The 24,305-nt window shown below is 42.6% G+C and overlaps 1 protein-coding gene across 1 annotated transcript in view; it reads right to left on the bottom strand.

The window, feature by feature from the left end:
• The window catches only part of AGPAT5 (1-acylglycerol-3-phosphate O-acyltransferase 5), a 520,893-nt gene that overhangs the window by 143,516 nt on the left and 353,072 nt on the right, over positions 1 to 24,305 (bottom strand). Inside the window, exon 6 of the mRNA XM_078647934.1 lies at positions 8,982 to 9,143. Within this exon, the coding sequence (XP_078504060.1) occupies positions 8,982 to 9,143 (162 nt within the window). The remainder of the gene's footprint in view (positions 1 to 8,981; positions 9,144 to 24,305) is intronic.

The raw sequence follows: 24,305 nt of genomic DNA, 5'->3' as shown, positions 1-24,305 counted from the left end.
GGCTACAGCGCACACATACAGCCCCTCAAGAAAGACACATTCTCCATCCGTAACCACCCCCACAGCCCACTTAACACACACATCCTCACCAGCAGCACCCTCTCACCTACACCCACACATACTACAAACTGCACACACACACACACCATAATCTTTACTCAAGGCCAGACCCCACTGCATGCATCTAATCCCACACATACTAGACAGCTACATATTACACGCCCACCTGCACAAACCCCCACACTTGATGAGATCGTATTATCATTGAACCAAATCAAAGAAGAACTCCAAACACTCAACGATCGCTTAGCGAAACAACCATGGGGTATTAGAGCAACTAGACCCTCCAAAATGAGCTGGCCTAAAAACCAAACTACCACTAACATGAATACTTATTGTCCTAACTGGGCCTCAGTCCCGTCCTACAACAATTCATCTCGACCAATTAGAAGCACCAATCTCCTCTCAGAGAGCGACTTACGCTCCCTGGTGAGCTCATATGAACACACCCCCTCAAAGCTTACTACTCCCACATTATCAGGGATACCTACCATCCCCCCCAACCCCCATAGGACCACTAAACCAAACACTAGAGGCGTCGCAAACAACAACCTTAGAAGAATCACTATCACTCAGGAACCCTCCCCAACCATCAGCACGCCCAAACTCAAATGTATGCTCCTAAACTGCAGATCGGCTGCTAGACATGCCGCGGACATAGCTGACATCATCCTTGCACATGAGCCAGACCTGATAATGCTAACAGAAACCTGGCTAAAGGAATCCTCTACTCCAATCATTGATATTTTAGTTCCACCTAATTACAACATCATCAGGCTAGACAGAGCTCAAGATGATAAGTCGGGAGGAGGCATAGCATGCATACATCGTATTAACATCTCTGTAAACAGAGCCATCTCCCCAGTATTCCAGTCATGCGAATACATGTGCCTTAACATCACTAGCAAGGGCAAACATGTCTGCTCTCTGCACATCATCTATCACCCACCAGGGGAGAACCTCGCCTTCACCGAACACTTCATGGACTTAGTATCATCATACGTGGGGCGACAAAATACCCAAATTTTCTTCGGAGACTTCAATCTCCATTGGGCTGATCCTAAAGAGACAGCAGTGAACAGTCGTAAGAATTTCCTTGCCGACCTAGACCTAATGCAATTCTGCGAGACCCCAACACACGACAAAGGATGGATCCTGGACTTATTAATCTCTAAACCAGGCTCCATTCAGCTAGAGTCGATCCAACCCTGCGATTGGTCAGACCATCACATCATCACCTTCATCATTAAGGAAACTGTGAAATTGAACTCAGCTCAATCCACAAGACCCAAAGTGTGGAAAAGAGACTTGAAAAAACTCAATCCCACCACCATCCCTCCTTCCTGTTCTAACCTTCTGTTACCTCCCGCAGGATCCTCCACAGTTCACGAGCTCACCGACCACTACCTCTCGACTATGACAGCAATAATAGACGAGGTTGCACCTCTGCAACTCAAAAGAGTTTCTTTGAAAGATTCTAAACCTTGGTACAATGGTATACTCAACGAGGATAGGCGCTCACTCAGAACGGACTTGGAGATCAATACCTTCCTCCAACCACCTCAAGACCCTCAGGACAAAGAGTAAAGCATATTTCCGGAAGATCAAGCGCGCCAGAGCCGACTTTTTCAGCCTTCAACTTGATCAGGCAAAAAATCGGCCTCAAAAACTCTTTGATCTGATTAAAACCCAATCTAAGGTGGCACCTCTTCACCTTCAAGATAGAGAAGGCTCTCAACCAAACTGTGAAGAATTCTCCACCTACTTCACCTTGAAGACCGACACCATCAAGAACGACCTCCTAAAGGATCTAACCCTATATGCTAGACCGAAGACACTAACCTTGCCTGCTCCCAGAACAACGCCTGGACAACTCTCCTCAGAGTCCAAACCTAAAAATAATGCGGATTGGTCATCATTTACCTCCTACTCCGAAGACGCCTTCGGCAAAATCCTCAGCGCATTGAACCCAGACAACCACTTCTCTGACCCACTTCCGGCAAACGCAGTCAAAGACCTTACCCCACTGCTTCTTCCTCTCGGGTCCAAGATCATAAACAGCTCACTTCAACAAGGATGCATCCCAGACTCCCTCAAAGTAGGCCAGGTTGCACCCATTCTAAAGAAGCCAACAGCAGACCCCAAGGACCTTAACAATTATCGCCCTATCTCTAATATCCCTAACTTAGCCAAGTTGTTGGAAAAATGTGTGCATCTACAGCTAACGAAACATATTGATCAGTTTGACCTTCTCAACAAATACCAATCAGGTTTCCGTGCTGGCCATAGCACAGAATCAGCCATGACACACATCATTGACGATGCGCTGCAAATACTTGACCAAAACAGATCCTGCCTACTCATCCTACTTGACCTCTCCTCTGCCTTTGGTACGGTCAAGCATGAGAACCTGCTAGACCTCCTGAAACACAGAATGGGCCTATCTGGGACAGTGCTAAGCTGGTTCACTTCATTTCTCCAAAATCGGACACAACAATTCAAAGTCAATAACACCCTCTCCAAGCCCGTTCCAGTTTCCCTGGGTGTACCACAAGGATCCGCACTATCCCCAACACTGTTTAATCTCTTCCTGGAACCCCTCACCGAAATTTTACAAACATCTAATGTGCAATATCACATGTACGCAGATGACACACAACTATACCTCAAGATACATTCCCAAGAGGACATCAAATTACTATATACAGCTCTTAGGAATACCCAAACTTGGCTGGCAGAAAATCATCTGAAACTGAATGCCCTAAAGACTGAATTTCTACTAATTGCTCCACCGGCTCAAATCCTGAAAATGCAAGATTGGATCAAACATATTACGGCGTTCAACGTTCAACCTATCATTGTGGACTCAGCAAAGTCACTAGGAATAACGTTAGACAGTAATCTCAACATGCAAAAACATAGCAGTACTGCTACAAAGGGAGCCAACTTCCAGATAAACACACTGAGGAAACTGAAACCCTTCCTACCACAGAATGACTTAAAGCAGGCAGTACAAGCTCTGGTTATACCCAGAGTGGAATACGGATGTGTCTCTCTCTGTGGCTTACCCAAGGCAACTACGGCACCTCTGAGAGCCTCAATCAATGCCGCAGCAAGACTCATAACTGGATCTAAACGTAGCTCCCACATCTCTCCGGACCTTCAATCCCTGAACTGGCTACCCCTAGAGGCGAGAATCCAGCTGAAAATTGCGTGCATGACGCACAGAGCCTTGCATCTTAAGACTCCCAGTTACCTGGCACAGAAATTGACGATCTCAGGTGGTTCCAGAATCTCTAGAAATGCTGAAAAACTACTACTGAAAGCACAAAAATTCCATAAGAAAAAAACTTATAACAGATCCTTCTCTGGGATGGCACCCAGAATTTGGAACGCCTTACCACCAGAAACCAGACTTAACCCGTCCACTACCTCTTTTAAAAAGGAAGTTAAAGCCATCCTCGTGGCCAAATACACTTGAGTAGGACTTGCTGAAACCCTGATACAAGACGCACTCGCGCTCCCATCCACAAGACAACTCTTGATGTTAAATCTAGCTATGTTGCAATGACTACGTTTTATTCACTTGTGTTGATCTGCGCTTTTTTTGATGTATAAGTAACATTTATTGTTTGTATAGCGCTCTGATATCCGCTAGGATCTTGTTCGCGCTTTATAAAACTCTCAAAATAAATAAAAATAAATAACATGCCTACCTCTCAAATTAGTTTCATATTTAATTATATTAATTCATCACTAATCCTTTATGGGTTCTGGAGTAGCGTGCCAGTTGCTGGAAAAGCACTTCAACACCTTATCAGGGCTAGCAAGAGCTATATAAATGCAAACCTTTTTCCCTCTTCTATCCTTCCACTTTCCTTCTCAATCCAAATAACTGAATAACATATCATCACTCATATTCCTTACATTTTTCACTAAACTAATTCACCAATAATCCTTTATAGGTTCCAGAGGAGCTTGCTAATCGCTGAAAAAGTGCTTTGACGCCTCGTGGGCAGTAATAAGCGCTATATAAATCCACTTTTATTGTGCAAACAACTTTGGAGCACTGGTTGACGAAGAGTGGCACTGGCCGATCTGTGTCTTCTGGTTGGTAGGGGAGGTCTGTGGGCCCCTAACTTTGAAAGCTATTATTCTGCAGCCCAACTGCAATGATACTGGACTGTTCCATTCCATAGAAAATAGGGTATTGGCGGAACAATTGGGAATAGCGACCATATTAGATCTATAAAAACCCTTATCAATCGTGTTCCCTAAAGAGAAGAATGCCTGCTGAAGAGAGGAAGGGAGGACCTGGGTGAAATTGATGACAGACTGTGAAGAAGCAAAGATGTATTATAGGGAGGTGGCACTCTGTTATCGGTTTCAACTAGCAAAATATAAAAATACTACACAGGTTTTATTATGCATGCTCACAGCCAATATAGATTGCCACACCAAACAATTTGTGCCGGAGACACTAACTGATGGGGCATTTTTCTAAGCTATGCGCAGGATAAAAGATTTCTGGGATGAGGGAGGGTGAAACAGATGGCAGCTTCAGGGCTTCTTGTACACCTGGAAGCAAAACTGGGGATGAAAATGTTCTGCAAATACGGTAGGTCCCTGTGAGCCCTTGAAGCGGCAAGAGAGCTAGTCAGACTGTCTGGCAGCGGCGAGGTGTCAAAGATAGCAGACCTGTGCTCAAGCATGGAGCTGAAAGGGGTTCTGTTGAAGCGATTGTCCAATATCTAGGACGATCTGGGGTCGTTGGATAGATTGCCACTGACCGGGTGACAGTACGGTTAATGTTTTTAGTCGAAAGCATGGATGAAAGGTTACTTGTTATGTTATGTTAAATGTTATGCTAAAATAACTTTTACCGCGCACGGACACCAAGTGGTTTCATGGTGATCATAGACAATAACAGGGAAGCGGACAGCAAGATTACTCAAAAGATAGTTGAAAAAGATGAGTTTTCAGTAATTTACGAAAACGAGAATAATTGGGGCAGAGTCGGAGTGAGATAGGAAGAGAGTTCCACAGTGCCGGGGCAAGGTACGAAAAGCGCGAGCCACCGTGCTTTTTACGTTTGTACCTGGGAACAATTAAAAGATTATGGGTAGTTGAGCGGAGATTTCTTGAGGGAATATGGCGCTTGAGACAGGAGGAAGTGAAAACTGGAGCAAGAGCAAGAAGGGCCTTAAAGACAGTGCAGCCCAACTTGAAAGTGCAACGGGAGGCCACTGGGAGCCAGTGCAATTTCCTCAACAGGGGTGAGACATGTTGATGTTTGGGCTGTTGAAAGACCAGTCTCGCCGCCTGGTTTTGTACCAGCTGAAGCCGATGAAGGTGGTAAGCAGGAATCCCAACATAAAGAGAGTTAGCATAGTCAATACGGGAGATGACCAGAGCCATAATGACAAGTATGAGAGCCTCAGTAGTGAGAAACCTACGGATTTTGCAGATCCTGCGGAGCTGGAAGAAGCAGGAAGATGTGACAGCATTAATTTGAGGTCTCATAGATAAGTCACTAGATATAATCACACCGAGGCTCTTCACCGAGTTGACAGAGGGCCAAGAGCGGGGGGCCAAAAACTGGGGCTCCAGGAGTTGGCTGTCCCTCCTGTTAATACTAACTCTGTCTTGTCGGGATTGAGCTTCAGCTGGCTAAAGTGCATCCACTCAGAGATGGCAATCATGGTGGATTGGAAATTGGCACAGGAAGAAGGGGAAGAATCAACAGGAAAAATCAACTGTAAATCATCCGCATAGTTGAAGATAGTGACGGGGGTGTGACGGAGAGAAACAATAAGGGGTTGCATGTAAAGATTAAATAAAAAAGGTGAGAGAGCAGACCCCTGAGGAACATCACAGGAAAGTGCAGAATAAGAGGCTGAGAAGGTAGACAGATGAACTGATTGGGAGCGTTGGTGCAAGGAGGACCTAATCCAGGTTAAAGCCAGTCCCTGGATGCCCGCATTGTTGACACGGTCGATCAAGATAGCATGATCGACCGTGTCAAAGGGAGCGGACAGATCTAATAAAACAAGAGCCTGAGCCAGATTCTTGTCGGCGCCTTGTCTCAGTGCATCCATAACGGCCACCATGACAGCTTCCTTGGAGTGAGACGGTCTAAAACCGGCTTGTTGGTCATCTAGAAAAGAAGACCCTTCAATGAATGCGCTGAGACAGCAGGTGACATAGGTCTCCCAAATTTTTCCCAAGAAGGGGAGAAGGGAGATCGGCCGATAATTGCTCAGGACAGAAGGATTAGCACCAGGTTTTTTAGGTATGGGGATCACAACCGCCTGTGTGAAAGCATCAGGGACAGAACCTGTGGCAAGCGAGCTGTTAAGAAGTGCCAAGGGAGGATCAGGGCAAGCCAAAAAGGCAGCTTTCAAAATTTGAGGGGGACAGCAATCATTGGGGGAACCCGAGCCCACCGTATGTACTAAAGAAATGAACTCAGTCAGGGAAATAGGAGGGAATGCATTAAAACAACAGGGATTCGGAGGGGGTAAAGAAAAGACAGTCGATAGGGAAGGAAGGGGGAATGTTATTTTTAATAGTAATAATTTCGTCAATAAAGAAAGAGTTGAGGGAGTCACAAAGAGTTTGTGTAGGTAAAGGTTGGACAGTGACACGGTCTGGTAGCGAGAGTTCCTCTACAATTGAGAAAATATCTTTAGTTTTGGAAGCAGAATTGAGAATTATTTTTTGCGAAAAATAGGCAGTTTTTGCTTGTAAAATGGATTTTTTGTAGAGGTTTAGTAGATCAACATAAGCAGTTCTTAATTAAGGGTCATAGTTGCGCCTCCAACGCGCTCTGCTTGATGGAGAGCCAGTTTGTCCAATTTCAGCTGGTCCGTGAACCAACGCTGAGCGTCGTGGGGACGTTTAGTTTTGATGATTCTTAACGGTGCCACTACGTCGCTTGCATGCCCAAGCCACTGATCGAGAGCATCAGCCTGGGAAGATGTCGAGGTCATGTCACTGGGGACAGGCGTGGCTAAGATTGAATGGAATTTTGTGATGTTGGCATGTTTCCAGTTACGTGCAGTAAAGTTAGTAGTAGGAAGAGGACGACAGGGTAAGATAAATTTCACAGAAAAAGAAAAAAAAAATGATCCGACCAGGAACAAGGATATACTAAAGGGGGGGAGATGTCAAGATTGGCTGTCCAAACTTGATCGAGGGTATTGCCCTTGTTGTGGGTGGCTACAGTGATGTGCTGCTTACAATTCAGGCCAAGTAAAAGAACCGTGAAATCCTCGGAGAGGCCACTTTCACAAGGGTCTAATGGCCAATAGTTAAAGTCGCCAATAACGAGGATTTTGGCGGAGTTAATGACTAGCCGAGAGATGATATCGCCAAACTGTTGGGAGAAGAGAGGCATATTATCAGGGGGTCTGTAGACAAGGACACAAATGAAAGAAAACCTGGGAGAAATAAATTTCAGAGTAAGAATATCCGTTTCGGGAAGGATGCTGGTTTCCAAAATGGTAAACTTATATTGGGAACGAATAATGGCAGCAACCCCCCCGCCTGCTCTACCGGCTGCTCTGTTAGTCTGTAAGATATAATAACCAGTCGGGATAGCAGCGAGAATTTCAGGGGTAGAGTCATTAGTTAGCCAGGTCTCTGAAAGGAGAAGAATGTCAACGTAATCATCATCCAACCTCTGGAATATTTCAAGCTGGTGCTTCGCCAGCGAGCGAGTATTAAGATAGACTATTGCCAGGGAATGTGGTTTGGATGGCCCAACAACTGGTGAAGTGGTGGAAGGATCGCTACAGTTAGTGGGGAGCCGCAAATCTTGTTTACCTGGATGGGATTCCAGGGAACTCAAGATGCCACAAACCCGCGCCGCGCTGATGGCGCAGGGTTTAAGTGGGCCGGAGTGTTGAAGGGTGAAAAGATCCTTAAATGAATAGGTAATACGATGGGCATAATGAGAGGCCGCTGGACGCGATCGGCCACGGACGGGCGCAGACGGGATTAACTTTGGCGCAACTTCGGCGCGATTACGGCGTGCCCGCTGCGCTCGTCCGCTGCGCTTCCGCCAGGTCCCCATCTGATATAGATCGAGGGGAGGGAACAACTAGCACGCTAACCTGCGTGTGGAGTGTGGCAGGCAGGAAGTGGTGTGGGCGTGTTGCTCACGAGGAGACCCTCCGCTCGATCGGCACACAGGGGCGGCGGAACTGGGTCAGGAGCAGAAGGAGCAAACAGGTAAGTGGCGTTATTTAGGCAAGTCAGAATCAAGTGTCTTAAATCACACAAAGCAATACAGTTTTAAAATAACAATCATCAGGTGTCTTAAAATCACACGGGGCGATATTCAGTAAAAGTACAAGAGCGCTAAGAAGCTGAGCGCTATATGAGCAGCAAGCAGCCTGGTCGCCGCTATCGTCGATAGGAGCACAAGACTCGCCCCTAGATATAACCTCAGAGTTCGCAACAACTAGCACGCTAACCTGCGTGTGGAGTGTGGCAGGCAGGAAGTGGTGTGGGCGCGTTGCTCACGAGGAGACCCTCCGCTCGATCGGCACACAGCCGCGGCGGAACGGGGTCAGGAGCAGCTGGCTTATCCAGGACTAGTCCAACTGTGCTATACCACATACATGATGCCACAAGATATTGTGGTATATCATGAAGGTGTTGAGAATGTAACGGCCCCTATGTATTGGCATTTTGGCAAAACATTATTTTATCCTTTTCTTCTTAAAATACGATATAAAGTATTTGTAAAAGTATAGTCATTATCGGTAAAAATATATATATATTGCTACAGCATGCATTTTTAGCTGTAGTTTATTACTTTATGAAATGATTAAGTGATCCACCTTTAAAATGTAAACATGTTTGCTTTGAAAATATGTAGGTAATGTACTCCGTCTCAGTGGCCCAAATCCTACCTGTCATGGAAGGTGCTTCTTTTCTATTCCCTTTCGAGTCCAGCGTGCCTTCATACGCTACCGTGACATCGTAGACTGCATCCAAATATTCCTGCATTGCATCAATGGCAACATGAGTAGCTTTTATGCGGGGTGTGAGCACGTGCTTCAGGACGGCAAGCCCTGGAAAGTAAATTATGATTTTAACAACGTGAGTCTGGAAAAAAACATACAGTCTGAAATCAATCATATATACCTTTAGGGTCACAAGAAGAATCCACAAACGTTGAAAAGCAAGTGGCAATATACCACCCACCAGACGAAAAGTCTTATACTGCATGGGTCCAGGGACATGTAACACCCACCTCTGGTGGTGGTACCTTGGGGCGACAACTACATTTACCTTTCATTTAACAAACTCCATGTGCCCTGGTTTTCAGTCTCTAAAGAGAAGGCTTCTAACAGCACCAGATTATTAAAGTGGTGAGAGTTCAGGCAGCTTGAGTCTTGATTAAACCATGCTCACGCCACAGGTGTGCCAAACTAAGTATATTTACGATGTAAATGTCCCCAGTTCTGCTTGTGGACACCCAGCATGCCTATGCCTTGGTGTAACTCTTGGTGTGAATGATACGCGGGAATAAATACCAATCATGCTAAGGCTATCTGGGGTGACTAAGGCAATATATTTACCAAGGATAAAGTCACCTTTATGGAGTCTCCATTGCTGTTGGTCTGCAGGCTGCTTCCAATAACAAACCTTTTGACTATCCCTCCACCAACTATCGGCCGTACACTGAATCTATGCTATTAGTACCGAGCTTTGTGCATAGGTATTGTATGTGCATATGTGAGTCATGTGCTACGCCTCCATCCCTACAAGCACACGCATTCTCACCAGTTCACTTTATTTACAAAACAGTCAATTGTTGTGGACAGACTGACCAATGCCCAAGCAGTTGTTGCGAGGGAATAGATGGAGGGAATGAGCCTAGAGATCAAAAGAAACGGAGTCACCATTAAGGTAGCTATCCGATTCTTACTTTCTGGCTCTCCCCATTTCACTGTGGGTCGATTTCTCTGCGACTGAGAATGTGAAAGGGGAGAGAACGAGAAAGACAACAGCATCGTAGCAGACGCAAACAGGCAGGCGACAGCTCCCTCCTTAGTTCAGCATCACTCTGGGAAGAAGCTTTAACAGCCTTGGTTGGCAGTATGGGTGTGAATTTGAAGTAGCTCCTGAGGATGACCGACATATGTACAAGCCTGATACCTGGGGAGGTCACTGCCCCCGGTTTGGCACTGGAGCAGTTGGCCCTGATACTCTATCTAGGTGGACTTCAAACATAGAGTAACATTGTTTGAGGCATATTATCATCCAGCAGACACTGGTAAACGCAATGGCTGTTGCTCAGCTGCACAATACCAACAACATTCAAGTTAGTCGGACGAATGCATATCCCTCGTTTATTCAGGATAGAAATACAAGGCATACTGGATGCAAAAACTATGCATGTTCTCTTCAGCTAGAGAGATAAAATACAATTTCTTTGTTGAGATGGAATTCGGACAGCATGTTCGGTGTTAAGGAAGGTGGAGCCAGGAGAGCCGCCCTGTCCCAATAAAACACTGAAAGGCTTCAAGAGACAAAGGGCTTGTAGCTTGCTCATTGCTGAGGCCAAGAAAAGTCCATGCTTCATGAAAGACACTTTAAATCATAGGATGCCATTGGCTTGAAATGTCTGAGGGCCAATCTGGCCAGCTCCAGGCACAGGTCCAAAGGACAGCGGCCTCCTCCTATCAGAGGGACCGGTGCGTTAGGTCCATGAGATGCCCACTTACAGTTTTGTTGGCCTTGTAGAAAGAATTCCTTCACTTGACCCAATAGGCCTTAATTGCCTGCCACAAGGTAGGTCTTGCAAGGGTCCACTGACTCACTGTTTTAGCCAGGTTATGTGAAAAAGAAATGGCAATGCCCACTGAGAATGTAAGCAGATGGGTCTTTTCCAGTGCGCAGTGGCTGAATGGCAGCCACTTCCTCTTTTCCTTGGATCTGGAGGAGGACTTCTAGGCAGCAATCAGGGTCTTTAATTTCAGTTAGAGACTTACAGACAAGTTCAGCACAAAAGGGACCACAAGCTCAAAGTGAGTGACAGTCAGGAGGGATATAACATTTCCCCACTTCCCACAAGGCCACATTATTTCTACTGAAGAGAGTTACACATGAACCCTCAGAAGTAGTTGCTGCCGATCCAAGAAACTGATGTAGTGAAGGCAAACGAGAGCTTCCAGGATTAACCTATTGGCCTCTCCCTGATCCTTTGGAGTACCCTAGGTATTAAAGTTGTGGGGAGGGATAAGCAATACAAATATGCGCAAGCAAGTCCAGCATGACGCCATCCCCTATGTATTCTAATCCCCTGACCATCTAAGAAGCAAACTGACTAAGCTAGCTCTTCAGTTGGACTGAAAAGGTGTTTATGGAAGGTTAACCTCAGAGTTCAAACATACGGTCGAGGACTTCCTGGAGAATGTTAAACTCATAAATACCTGGAGCTGTCTTACCAGAAAGCCACTGCCAGGTGAAAGAACTGAAGGTACTGGGTGCCCCTTGTTTCATGAAATATAAGACTGCTGCAATGTTGTCTATATGCATCAACACCATTCTGCAATTCATGACCGGCAGATGCTTTCAATGCTGCGAACGTTTATGTGCACAGATGTAAATGCTTTGTCACACAAAGCATGGGTGGAGATTTTCCCACAATTTGATACCATCTATACTCTGAGTTGCCAGGAGTGACTGCGAGCTGCAGACAAGGCAGGCAGTAGGGTAACCCATGAAGAAGCATTGGAGCATGTGTATGTCATACTAGATTAATGTCAAAACCAAGGGTAGCAGGATGGTCTAGGATGAATTGTGACTGGTTGTCGGGCAGCTGGTTACAATGTTCAGCCAGATGTGGTTGCTGGAATGAAAGTGCAGGCAAGGCGTATCACCCTATGCAGGGTGCCTTTAAGCCCGGAAGCCACTATAACCAGCTGCATGTCAGCCTCAAAGGTCATAAATGTAATCACTACTTGGGAAATGATGGTCATACTTTCTGGAGGAGGGAAACGCTTTGGTCAGCCTGAAATCTTGAAATGCCCCAATGAACTGAATGGTCTTGGAAGGAGGAGTTGGGAAAGTGGACTTAAAATCCAAGTCTGTAAAAGGGTCCAAAGGTCACGTGTAGTCCAGACTATGCTCTCTCCATTCACAGTTCTAACGAGACAGCCATCTTGATACGGGAAGCTATGGTCCATCAAATGCTGCAGAAAAGGCTCCACCAGCTACAAGCTCTTGGTGAAGACCGGAGAGACAGGACTACGTAAATAATAGTATCCTGTTTTGGAAAAGTTGACTTTCCATCATAAAAGAAAAGTAGATCTTGTATTTGTCTCATGTGAGTACATGGACAATGACATAATGAATGTCCACTGAGCACACCTAGTCATAGCTTCAACTTGACCAGCACTGGCTAAGGTAGTAGAGATCTAAGATAAAGCCAGAAAATAAAGTACTAGCTCTGCTTCATTTCTGGGGCGGCAACCCCTCAAGTGGTCCTAAAAGGAGGTGCCTTCATTCCTTTTTCAAATGTTCTTGTATGCCGACTGAAGAGGTTCAGGTACTAAAGTGTGCTGATTCTACTGAAGTACTGAAAGCCTCATTATTGCCAATAACTCTAATTTATGATGCTAATAAATTTGGAATGTGGGGATCCTTAAAAATACACTGTATATAATATGTTTCCTGATTTCATGGATATGCTCCCAATAGGATTTTACTGAAATGTGCAATTATTTTGTTTCACTTATTCAGCACTAAATTGACTTACAATAAAGCCTTCAAAAAGAAAGTATGGAACGTGTGTGTAGTGTGTGGGTGGTGTGTGTGAGCGAGTGAGTGAGTGAGTGGTGTGAGATTGTGTGTGTGGCAAAAGCTTAGCAGAATTCTTAACAATAAATATGTCTCAGCAGTCCCAGGAACTGTTACTTGCCCATTTTACATTTTTCTTCGGTTAAGTTGAGGAAGGTACATGGGTCTGTCCCTTCAGCTCAGAATTGGAAAGTTGGTCCAAACTTGCCAAAGGTCATGTTTACATACTCCTTGTAAAAAATTAACAATAGTAAATTAAAAACATTTCAAAATAACCCCTCTGTGCATCACTACGTATGTTCATATACAGGTTAGCCATAGTTTCTCCTTACTGTAGAAAGTACTCAAAGAGGACCACCCCTATGGGCACATGGGTGGTTATGCAAGGGTGGCAATCTTGTTGGAATATTATCAAAGCATTCCAAGATGGCTTTCCGTGTGTGCACATGTATGCTGATACACTAGTAGCTATAGTGTTTTTTTTAACTAACTTTATGTAATGTAAACAATGTTGTCAAAACCAATTGATCTGCGCTTCATTAAAAAAGGTGAGTCCTACTGACTTAGACAGTACTTATTCTGAAGGGGGCTAATACAGTACCTATTTTGTTATTGTGATGGTCTCCTCGAAGACAAAAGAACCAAAAGTTAATCAATTCAGAAAATCAGTTTGCCATAAATTAACTATTTTTCGTAACAAACATTGCTAAATTACATTTAATTTTTTTGCACTTACAGAGCGGTAGTCCTAAATTAAAATAGGAGATACAAGTAAACAAAACAGAATAAAAAAAGTTGCGATCATTTATTTAGAACAGGAAGGCAATGGGAACACAGAGGGTATAACTGGCAGCTGCATCAATTGTCAAGTGTCCAGGCTTAGAGTTACCATTTTCTCTTGGTTGAGAAAGAGTGCAAGTAGTGAAAACTCCTGGGCTGAAACTGCCCTGCTTATATATGTGTGTGTATGTATGGTTTGGTATCCTGTCTCACGAGCACTGTAGCGCTGACAATGAGGTATTGCCCCACCAGAAGAAGAGGATAGTGCTTCTTGAAGAGGTGCGAGGTAAGCTTTATCCTAACTTGCAGGAGTTGGTCTTTAGTTTATTTGTGACCTGAAGGAGAGCTGGCACTGATCTGATGTCGACAGGTATGGTGACCCAAATCCTGAGAGCATTAACGAAGGAGACTTTGCTACTGTTTTTTGACTTAATGCTATGTTTTCTCTTCAGTTTGGTGATATCCCAGCTTCTGGCCTGGAGATGTCCCCCAGGCCTGGCTAGTTTTTCTGCCAGTTAAGCTGGGATCCTGTTGTTGAAGGCCTTATCAGTGAAGCAGCTGGTCGTGAGGATGGTCCAAACTGGTAAGGGGGGGCTTTAAATTTACTGTGCTCTAATTTCTTTGAGCTGCTGCTAAGTCATGCTGCTGCGTGTGTTGGTACCTTTCAGGGATGCTAGTGTGGTATCACGGAGACCGTGAGCAAGACGTTGCCTCTTCTCAAATGGGAGAAGACTAGGGCTTACACAGATGCCTTGTGGGAGAAAACCTCTTTTTATTTTTTCAAGACGGAGAGTTGGAACCAAGCATCTTGGTCTTCCTGGTAACTTGTTGGTTGAACGAACTGACTGTGTCGAGGGTGACTACCTTGAATCTAGCATGGACTGTAAAAATGATGGGGGGAGATGAAGCCTGTTAATAAAATTCTAGTTATTGACATATTTTGGTCAAGATTGAAATGAAAGAGAATGAGACTGTCTATAGCATAATACGTCTTTTGTATGGTATACACATCACATATTGAACTTGTCAAAGTAATTAGGAAGCATAAATATGAAACTAATTTTACCAAAGCCACTTGATGACCTCTGGCCTGCTATATCGGCTCTTTTATGCAGGAACAGAAGTCCAGACCCTTTGTCCATCCATGTACATGTGGGGCTTTTTTTGAAATCCTGTGCAGGGATGCCTCTTTTAGCAATGCGAGTACCAACCATATCAGTGTGTGTTCTCCTCGGTTGCCAACCAATTCTTCAAACATCCCCAGCAGTCTCACTTTGAGGGAAGGATCCATACACCTATCCAGAATCTTCGAAAATAACTGAAATATTTTCTGCCAATATGTTATACCATATGGAAGAAGTGCCTGTTTTGGAGGAACACCTAGGACAACCAGGTGTGGAATCCTTCTCATGCTCCACACAGTGTGGGGTGGAATATGTCCTATGTTTTAGTAATTTAGTTGGATAAAACACAATTTTGAAACTATGGTCAGTTCCTTTGGCATCATTTGTGCATCCCACTATTCTGTCTTGACCAAAGGGCTCAGGTTTTCCTCCAACCTAGAACTTAATTCGACAAACGTGCCTGGGACATTGGACACTAGGGAGCAATAAAGTCTTGATGCACCTCTTTTCCGCAATCGGTCTACTGTGATTTTGAACTTCAAGTGGTTACTGTAACAAAGGGATCACTGCCTATGATCGATGGACTCCAAGGATATGCCTCAATTGTGTAGATTTTGGACTTAGTGAAGCTTACATTTCTACTGTACTGTTGCAAATAGTTACATGTGGTCTCCGTCCCGGACATCTCTCAAGTTCTCAAATCTCATCAATATGGTGTCTTGTCAGAGCCAAATGCTATGACACAGTGGAGTTTCTTTTGTCATCTGGCCTCAACAATCTATCCAGCGAAGGGCCTTATTCTAGCAGTCAAGAGCTACCCTTGTCATTGGTGGGAAAGTCTTAGGAATAGTACAACCTTATAGAATATATTAGTGTTTGGAGATGCCTACCTTTGAACAGAGCAATCTAGCGTGAAGGGGTTGGCTGGTCCCTATTTTTGGAGACCCTGCCATCTATATTGACTAGTTGAGCGTTCAACCATTCCTAATCTGCTTTCAAATACCGGTAAGGTGCATGTGGCAAATACAATCCCCAGGAGTTTTACATCCCACAGGAATGTAGGTGCCATTACATGCAGCCTGAAGAAGAATCACTGGGGGATATACAATGGGATATTTAGCAGGATATAATTTTCATTTTGTCGTGCTACCCTTTTAAGAAGGGTAAATGATAGTTTGCTACAGCACGTCAAGTCTTTCGTTATTTCTTCTATGAAGAGGTTTGATGTATAAACCCACCAATTTAAAATTATATTGAATTCTGCATCTTTATCACTGGCCGGTATCATGGCCAACTACCCCAGTTGATCTTGGGGAGTGAAGCCTCACTTTAAAGCTGGAGGATGTCTATATCTCCACTGTGGCAAGAAAAAGACTATATTGTCTGCGTACAACGATACACAGTCCTTATGTCTCCCATCCCACTGAAACCCTGGGTCTAAAAATAAAAATCACATCTGCTACAGGCTGCAAGTGGCTCTATTGCTACAGCTAGCAACAGGAATGAGAGGGACCATTCTTGTCTCATGGAAGTTTCAACAGCAAAGGGAGTTGATATAACTCGGCTAACTCACACTTGGGCCCACACAATGTTATAAATGAATTCAATGTAAGATAGGAAGTGAAGGGCAAAGTTAATTTGGTGCAATACCCGGTGAAAAGGTCACTTGTGTGACTCACAACTGTTTTCAAAGTCCTAATATACCAGTTCACTCGTACTATAGAGATCCCTTACCGGAGATGGAGCTATCTCTACCTGCCGGATGGAATTCCATGTGCTCTGACATAGCACAAAGCTGTTCTGGTCAGGGTGTTTCAGTGTAGGAATCACTTTAACTAGTTTATTTGTTAATACATTGGCTACGATTCTAATCTTGGCATTAATAAGTGAAATCAGACCGAGAGAGGTGATTTTATGTGGGGGTCTGCTGGGTTTAAACAGGACTGAATCATAGTCCCAGGGGGTATCACTCACTAAACATTTTGAAATGGTGTGGCATCAGAAGAGAAGCACAGCATTACAAATATTGAATTTGAAAGCCATTAGGGTCTGCGGTTTTCCAAGCCTGCATGTCAGAAGCGGCCACAGACTGTGGTCGCAAGTGTCATGTCAACGGCGACTCTGCCTATGTAGGCGATGACTACTAGGGGAAAGGGGAGCGATGGCACGGCCCTCTATGAAAAAGTTACTTTTGGTAATGCTTTTTCTGGTGGATACTCTAGCTACCTGAAGGTTCCTCAACTTTTGAATATCTCAAGGAGCAGACTGGATCTGCAAAATGTTCATACCTCTCCTAAGCTGGTCGGAGCGCTTGCTCCATGTTGGTGCTAGCAACGATGCTATGGGGATGTAAATTGAAACAAATAAGGCCCTCATCAGCTCAGTGATGCCAGTTTCCCCAAAAGTTTTTCTGCAGCAACAAGGCGGTAGGATAACAAGGATATCAATAACATAATGGTGCAGTGCATATAATTTGGAACGTTATTATGGGAACTATAGGAAAGACAATAACATTGGAGCCTAATGGAATGAAATATGATCATTCTTCAAGACGGGACTGGGAAGAGGAGCGGGATCAGGGCAGGGGGGAAGAGGAGCGGGATCAGGGCAGGGAGGAGTCGGCAGTTAGAGTATCCATCAGAAAGATAGTTACTTACTGGAGTAGGCCCAATAATATTCCCAAATTGCATTTCTAAAACTACTAAAGCTAAATAGTGACCAAAAATGGAAATAAATTACTCTGGTACAGAGCTGAAGTAAATCTATCACCACAGGCAACCACGGGTAATGTAACACCCACCAATAGAAAATAAAGAAGATAGGGGCTTAAAATAGAACTTCATAGGTAATGTTAAATTAAGCCATTTAAAATAGCTTCAAAATATAAATAAATGGATATATTTTAATGCTTAGATTTTTTTCTAAAAATACATATGCATTATATAATGATAAACTATGTTAAGTTTTTCCTAATATAAAGATTAATGGATTACTGTACAATTACATTTTAATAAAATAATTAACTACTTTTGATTAATTGGATACACTTTTACCAATTATTAATGCATAATAAAAAATTGTTTTACTTTAAATGGGATTTTTTTAAACTTCTTTTAAACTTCAACAAAATAACTTAAATTTTATTCAATATAGTTACATTAAAGACTAAATTCAGTTTTTTTTCTACGTTTAAAATAAATATCAAATTAACTAACATAAAAACTTAACATAAAAATATGTTCAGTAAAGATTCCCTAATAAGAATTTTCCTAATTTAATAATCCTTCTATATTTTCTCTCTGCAGTTGTAGCGAAATCTCTGTATGGCAAAGTATAGGGAAAAGTTTCCTATACTATACCATAAGGAAACCTCCACCCCAGTGGCAACTTACAGTTGTGAGTTTGGCTCCACCATCTTTTACAGGAGGTGGAGACGTGTAATTCTACATTTTGTATTAGCTTTACACTCTGATTTTGTATACAACCAAAAGTACTAAAATTACTCAGAAGCTTAAGAGTACATTACGTGTGTAAATTATTCACAAGTGCAAATTACCTTTGAGAATAGCCCCCTTACGATGGCACCACTTGTGCATTTGTTGCTCCCACCTACCATGGGTTTAGTGGTTTAATACATGAACAGGTAGTAAAAAATGCATAGCTTGCATTTGAAGGGACATAGCGCATACTCTGTCACAAAAGATGGTGGTGTTGGTGCACAGAGACATAATGACAGCCAAAACGAATCTCAAAAAGCAGAAAATTTACTCTAAACAATGACCTTTCTCAAAAGGGGCAAATGTGAACTTTAATGCACCTAAGCATTTTGATGGTAAACATCAATCTTAAAATGAGTGCTTAAAATAAGGACTAAAAACCTGGACACATATCAATGTGTGTGTGCCACCCTCAGAAAGAAAGGAGGACAAATAAGATCTGAAATATACTGATATGGAAAGATGTACCTAATCAATTCATGCACATCCAAGGCTATAAAATAGGGCATGTATAATAGCACACTGGCTATTAAAAAAGGATCTCTTATGCATTTGGTGTTGGATTGCTTCTTCCTTTATGCTGACTACCGGCACATCCGGGTACGTCACGGCAGAGTGCGCATGGCTGGCATTGCTCTGTTTTACTCTGCTGTCCTGTGGAGCTGTGATCTCCTCGGCCGCTTGTGAAGCTGTGATTCCCGGTCTCCTCGGTCGCTCAGCCCACACCCACTTTTCCAGCATTCTGTCAGCTGTAATAAGGTGGTTTTAACATCACACTGGGAACTGGAACCTGACCTCATGCAACCCAGTTTCCCAGGCAGGTGTCCGCAGTGGGCTCCTATTGGTGTTGCAGGTAAGGCAAGGTCCAGCACCACTAGTTCCCCGTAGTTGGGTCCTCAGCCAAAACCGCTTCTGTGTAGTCTGTGGGGTAGCATGCTGACCCACAGGGGGCCTAATAGGGTTGGGGCTGGCATCTGGAACTGGGCCTTGACATGGTCCAGTCCAGTGCTGAGGCACATCCCACTGCAGGTCACTGCTGCACTCTTAAGCCAGGTAGGAAAGATCAATTGCAGAGGCCTCCCACTGTCCTTTATATAGCTATAGTCTGCTCTGACTACCAGTGATTCTGTGTATAAGGTTTTGAAAAATAGCTCGGCGAGCAGATTTTGGAGTGCGTAGGGGGCTGCCTGGGTTACGTTCTTGGGGTAGTTTGGGACATGGTTTGACCAGCCTTGCCTGCAGTCTTGGTTGGTTGAGTTAGAGCCCTTGTTTTGAGTTTGAGTTCTGAACCAAATCTTTAGTATCTAAAGAAAGTTTCTATTTCTACAAAAGACAAAGGAATATGCTCCTCTCTAATTTTCAGTAGATTTTCAGTATGTTTATGTGCTCTCAGTCCCATAACGCATTCTTTGAGTATTCCGAAGACACAGAAGCACCAATCAGGCCACCGCCTCATAGTCAACAGGTCATTTCCCGTAAGATCCAGTCATAAAATCTCCTCTTCATAAGCCCCGAGTGGTACAATCATCCTTAGTAGATAATAGTCAAGTCCTGGAAAAATTAGGAAACAGAGGATGCTCTTCAACTGTTTACAGCCAGTCTCAGTGCAAGTAACCCTCCCTCCAGATGTTGAATCAGTGACAGCTATTAATTCAAATAAGAACGTTATCTCTGTCGCAGCACATATACACACATCTCCTCATATAATTTTGTTAATAGACACACAGTCAGATCAACTATTAGATAGTGCTAAAGAATCAGACTTGCTATATGAGAGGGAAAAATGTCAGTTGTTAATTCAATCTCCACTTCGTACACCACGCGCTACTCCTTTGATTTGATTTTTCTGATGAATTTGAACCAACTACGCTAAAACCTTTCAGAGAAAGAATTCCCGAACATGCATTTATAACTACAACTGAGAATGTTTGAGCTAGTCACAAAGGAATCCTCTGAATGATCAAATACCTCCTAAAACTCCCCCTAGCTATCCAGTTCTCACAGCTATGGGTGCTATCAGTGGCACCGTAATAAAGATTCCAGATGCAATGTGTAATCAATCACTCCCATTCAGTAATCAAACCGTTATTCTCAACGAAATCTCAAATGAGATTAAATAAATGCTAACAAGGTCATGCAATTCCAGTCATTAATTAATATACCAGCTACAACTAAAACAAGAATTCATAATTCATTCCGTGTTGATGACTTTGTTAACCTTTTACACTTTATGTCACAAAAGATTGTTGTTTGTTTAAACTTTATTCTCAAACACAGTCAAAATGGGGTTTCTTCGGAAGACAGTGATGCTGTCAATAGTGCACGATCAACAGCTGGATAGCAGCAGAAATAGTATTATCACCACTTCCATACAATCTTCTGCTAAGATAAATGTCCAGTCGGATCAAATGGTTAGCAATTATCTTTCTCAAGAATGCCAGGGAGACAAACGTCAACCTTTACTACTGACCCGATAATAACTTTTTATTAAGTTACTAAATTGAACTTGTCGTATTTTCAGTAATGGCTTCCGACTACAGTTGATCAAACCTAAGGTTTTCAACTGTACATCAGTAAAAGAAGACTTAAAAAAAGCTAATGAAATTAAATAAAAAGGTAAAGAAAAACAACATTAATATTTCCCACAGGGACCTTCTAAACAAACATAGTTTCCCATATTTGAAGAACAAAACATTCATAAGTCAAATATTTAGAACAGCCCAAATCACTAAAGAACATGGAACCCAACGACAACTGAACCCTTCTATGAAGGATGCTCTCGCCCCTAATCCACTGGTTAACACAAGCAATACCAGAAACTGAAATCAACAAACTGGACACAGGAATGACTAAAGTACAGCAAAGCTAATTTTTTCAAGACCTAAATTATAATCCCGTTTGGGAATGTAAGGTGTTTACACCAAATATCCACCTAATCTGAGGTGATCTCATGCATACAAGCTTTCACATTTAAATCAGCATGCCATACATACAAACCGGAACTGATATCTCCTCAATTTGGTATTTGTTAAGCAATCTGCTATGCTGTATAGGAATTTACCAAATATGAAACAGAGAAGTCAAATATAGATGAGCTCACTGCTAGGACAATCAAATGAAATTGCCAATTAGCAAACAGAAGATTATTGCTAAACTGCTTCAATTCAATCTATAAAGGGATGCCATCTTAGGTTCCAGCTACAAATTAAAAGTGGAGTAATAGATGTGCTTATCTTAGAAATCTTTGAATTCCTTTTAAAAGTAGTGATGAGACCCAATACAAAATCTAAACTTTAATATTATTGGATTTTGACAATGTATACACTAAAGTTATCCTATAAGCAGACAATAAGAAGGGCTTTGGGGAAAAAAACAAGCAACATCTGAAAGGACAAGGAAATACTCCAATTACAAACAGAAATTCAGAGAGTTAAAACACGAGCAACAACAGCAATTATGGACTAAACTCCAGGAATCTATCATTACTAAGAACTCACTGAAGTTGTGGTCATTAACACATTTCGGTCATCATGTGTTCATATTTAGGCCCAAGCAGGACCACCATTTTACATGCTCATGTTTAAACTTGACATCTTTTCTTTAACGTTGACACACTTTTGCTTGTGTGCTTGTACAGATAATGTTCCACGAAATAGCTTTGCTTACATTTACACATATTCAGTTGCACATTATCAGAGCCTTGAACAATCTGTATGAAAGTTACAGTTCACTATGCTAGACGATGATGTTGATTATTGTTCGCTCAGCAACACCTTCGTCAGGGTAGAATCAATAATGTCAGCCTGGCTGGGACTTCGGCAGGGGTGATGTTTACTATATAAACGATTTGTTCAGTTAGAGGAGCTTTTCACTGGTCTGGTGAGGTCGCCCCTTGCCAGAATCCCAGCCCAGCTGACTCCTGTTTACCTCCTGCGATGGATGAAGCCCAGCTCTCCACCAAGACGGGCTCCTTAATGACACATACCCACAGGTAACGCGGAAGTTAGATCACCTTATAGGGATTCTGGCAGATACACCCACCCTAGAAACACTAGGGTAGGTAGCGCTGAGTAAGAGTACAAAATATAACAGTACTTATAAACAAGCATATATTCTCTGTAACAGCACAATGGCTGAATTGCTCATTTTCTTCACCATTCTCGTAATGCTGATCACATTGTTCGGTTTCCTTCTATTTATTATTGCAGCAAACTTAATTTATACAAGCATCATAATGCTTAAATAAATATTACAATTCCATGTTGTGTATCTTTTTTGGTACCCATGAGTTACTAAACAAAAGGGTTCTAGATCTGTTACCATGATTTCCTTCGGGAGTCACGGTTGTCATGTTCTGAGGTTGCACATTCCACCTGTTACCATATCAGGTTAGGGGTGCAGATGGTGCACTGTGATCTAGCAGGACTGAGGCCAACATATCCTGATGGTGTGTGTAGAATCACTCTAGCACAGGTTTGACCTTTATATTGTCGAAAAACATTACACAGTTTTACCTGAGAAAGTATAAGCCGTACGAAACATAAGTCAGTGAATTATCATATAAACCACATAAGTGGAAAATTATCTCAGACAACTGTATGGTTCTACTGCCCAACCATCAATCAAGTAAATTACCATCTGTTCCACTATCAAGTTAGACCTACTAAAACTACAACAGATGAAATCAGTATTTTGATAGCAGAAACAAAAACTTCACATGCCCCTAGTTCCAACGGGATTTTGAATGCTATAATAAAGACAGGACGGCAGACATCAAATTCAGTATACATCACAATGAAGAGAGAATTACTTTTTAGAAGTCGAATTTGGCCATTAACTCCTGTGGTCTGCAGAGGAGTTAATGGCCAAATATAGCTTATAATAACATCAGTTTGTATATAAAAAATAGTGATTAAGCTTCATTTATTGGTTATACTTCTCGTCCTTGTGATTTTGTCTTTCATTTATTGAAATCAATTGTATATGAACTTATGATGTGTTGTCTTTGTTTGAGAATTTTCCTTTTTTGATGTATGATGTTAGAAATCAACTTTAATGTATATGTGTATTGTCTTTTTGAATGTGTTTAAGTTGTAATGTACAGTAGTGTAAATATATAAATGTACAGTTATTCCTTTTTTGCTATTTAAAAAGAAAAAAGTTTCTGAAAGAAAAAGTAAAAAACGAATGGTATAAAATAAAAATACCTGGTCGAACTATAAGAGTCAGAGTTTGGCCTCTATAAAATGAATTGTATAAAAGTAAGGGTGGTGTAGGCACACTTCTGTGGTTTTGTGTTCAAAAAGGGTCCAGCCTACCCCATACCCTGATGGACCTAACTCCTTCGGGTTACGAAAGCTATACATTGTCAAAACAAACCAGGAGGTGCGTCAACAAATTACACAGCATAAGTCTCGAATTCGGAAAAAGGTTGTCTCAGCACGTTTGTTAAATCATTGGATTGATTCAAACCATGCAGACAACGAGTAACATTGGACTGTGATAGCTGTAGTTGAATCAGGCATCAGAGGAGGCGATCTGGAAAAGAGATTAATCCAGAGAGAGGGGTTTCGAATAGTCAAATTTAATTCTGCAGTAGATGGATTAAATGAAATGTCTAAATTACAAAATCTACGAGGGGAATAAGTAAGTGCCTTGTGAAGATACACGTCTTGCAAAAGAAATGTGTACCGGATGAGGTGCAATCAGTTGTGAAATGGCATGCATCAAGAATATTTACAACTTGGCTTTTAATCTGAGTGTGTTGCGATGGGGATAAAATTTAGAACCTTGAATTCCCAACACGCCAAACTTGAAATCAGAGAGCACGGGAGAGCGCCCTGTGTACCATTTTGTGACTTAAAAGCGACTACAGTGAAGAGGAACAGAAGTGTTTCAACTTTGTTTAAATACATGGCAGAAGCTTCGCAGCAAACGTACTATGGAAATAAGCTTAGAACTTTAATTCCCAGGTTCCTAAGCGCCAATCTGAAATCGGTAATCACCTTGTGTAATGTTTTTTTTT

Source organism: Lissotriton helveticus, chromosome 6, assembly GCF_964261635.1.
Source record: "Lissotriton helveticus chromosome 6, aLisHel1.1, whole genome shotgun sequence".
NCBI classification, from domain to species: domain Eukaryota; kingdom Metazoa; phylum Chordata; class Amphibia; order Caudata; family Salamandridae; genus Lissotriton; species Lissotriton helveticus.
This window is presented reverse-complemented; position numbering and strand designations above follow the sequence as displayed.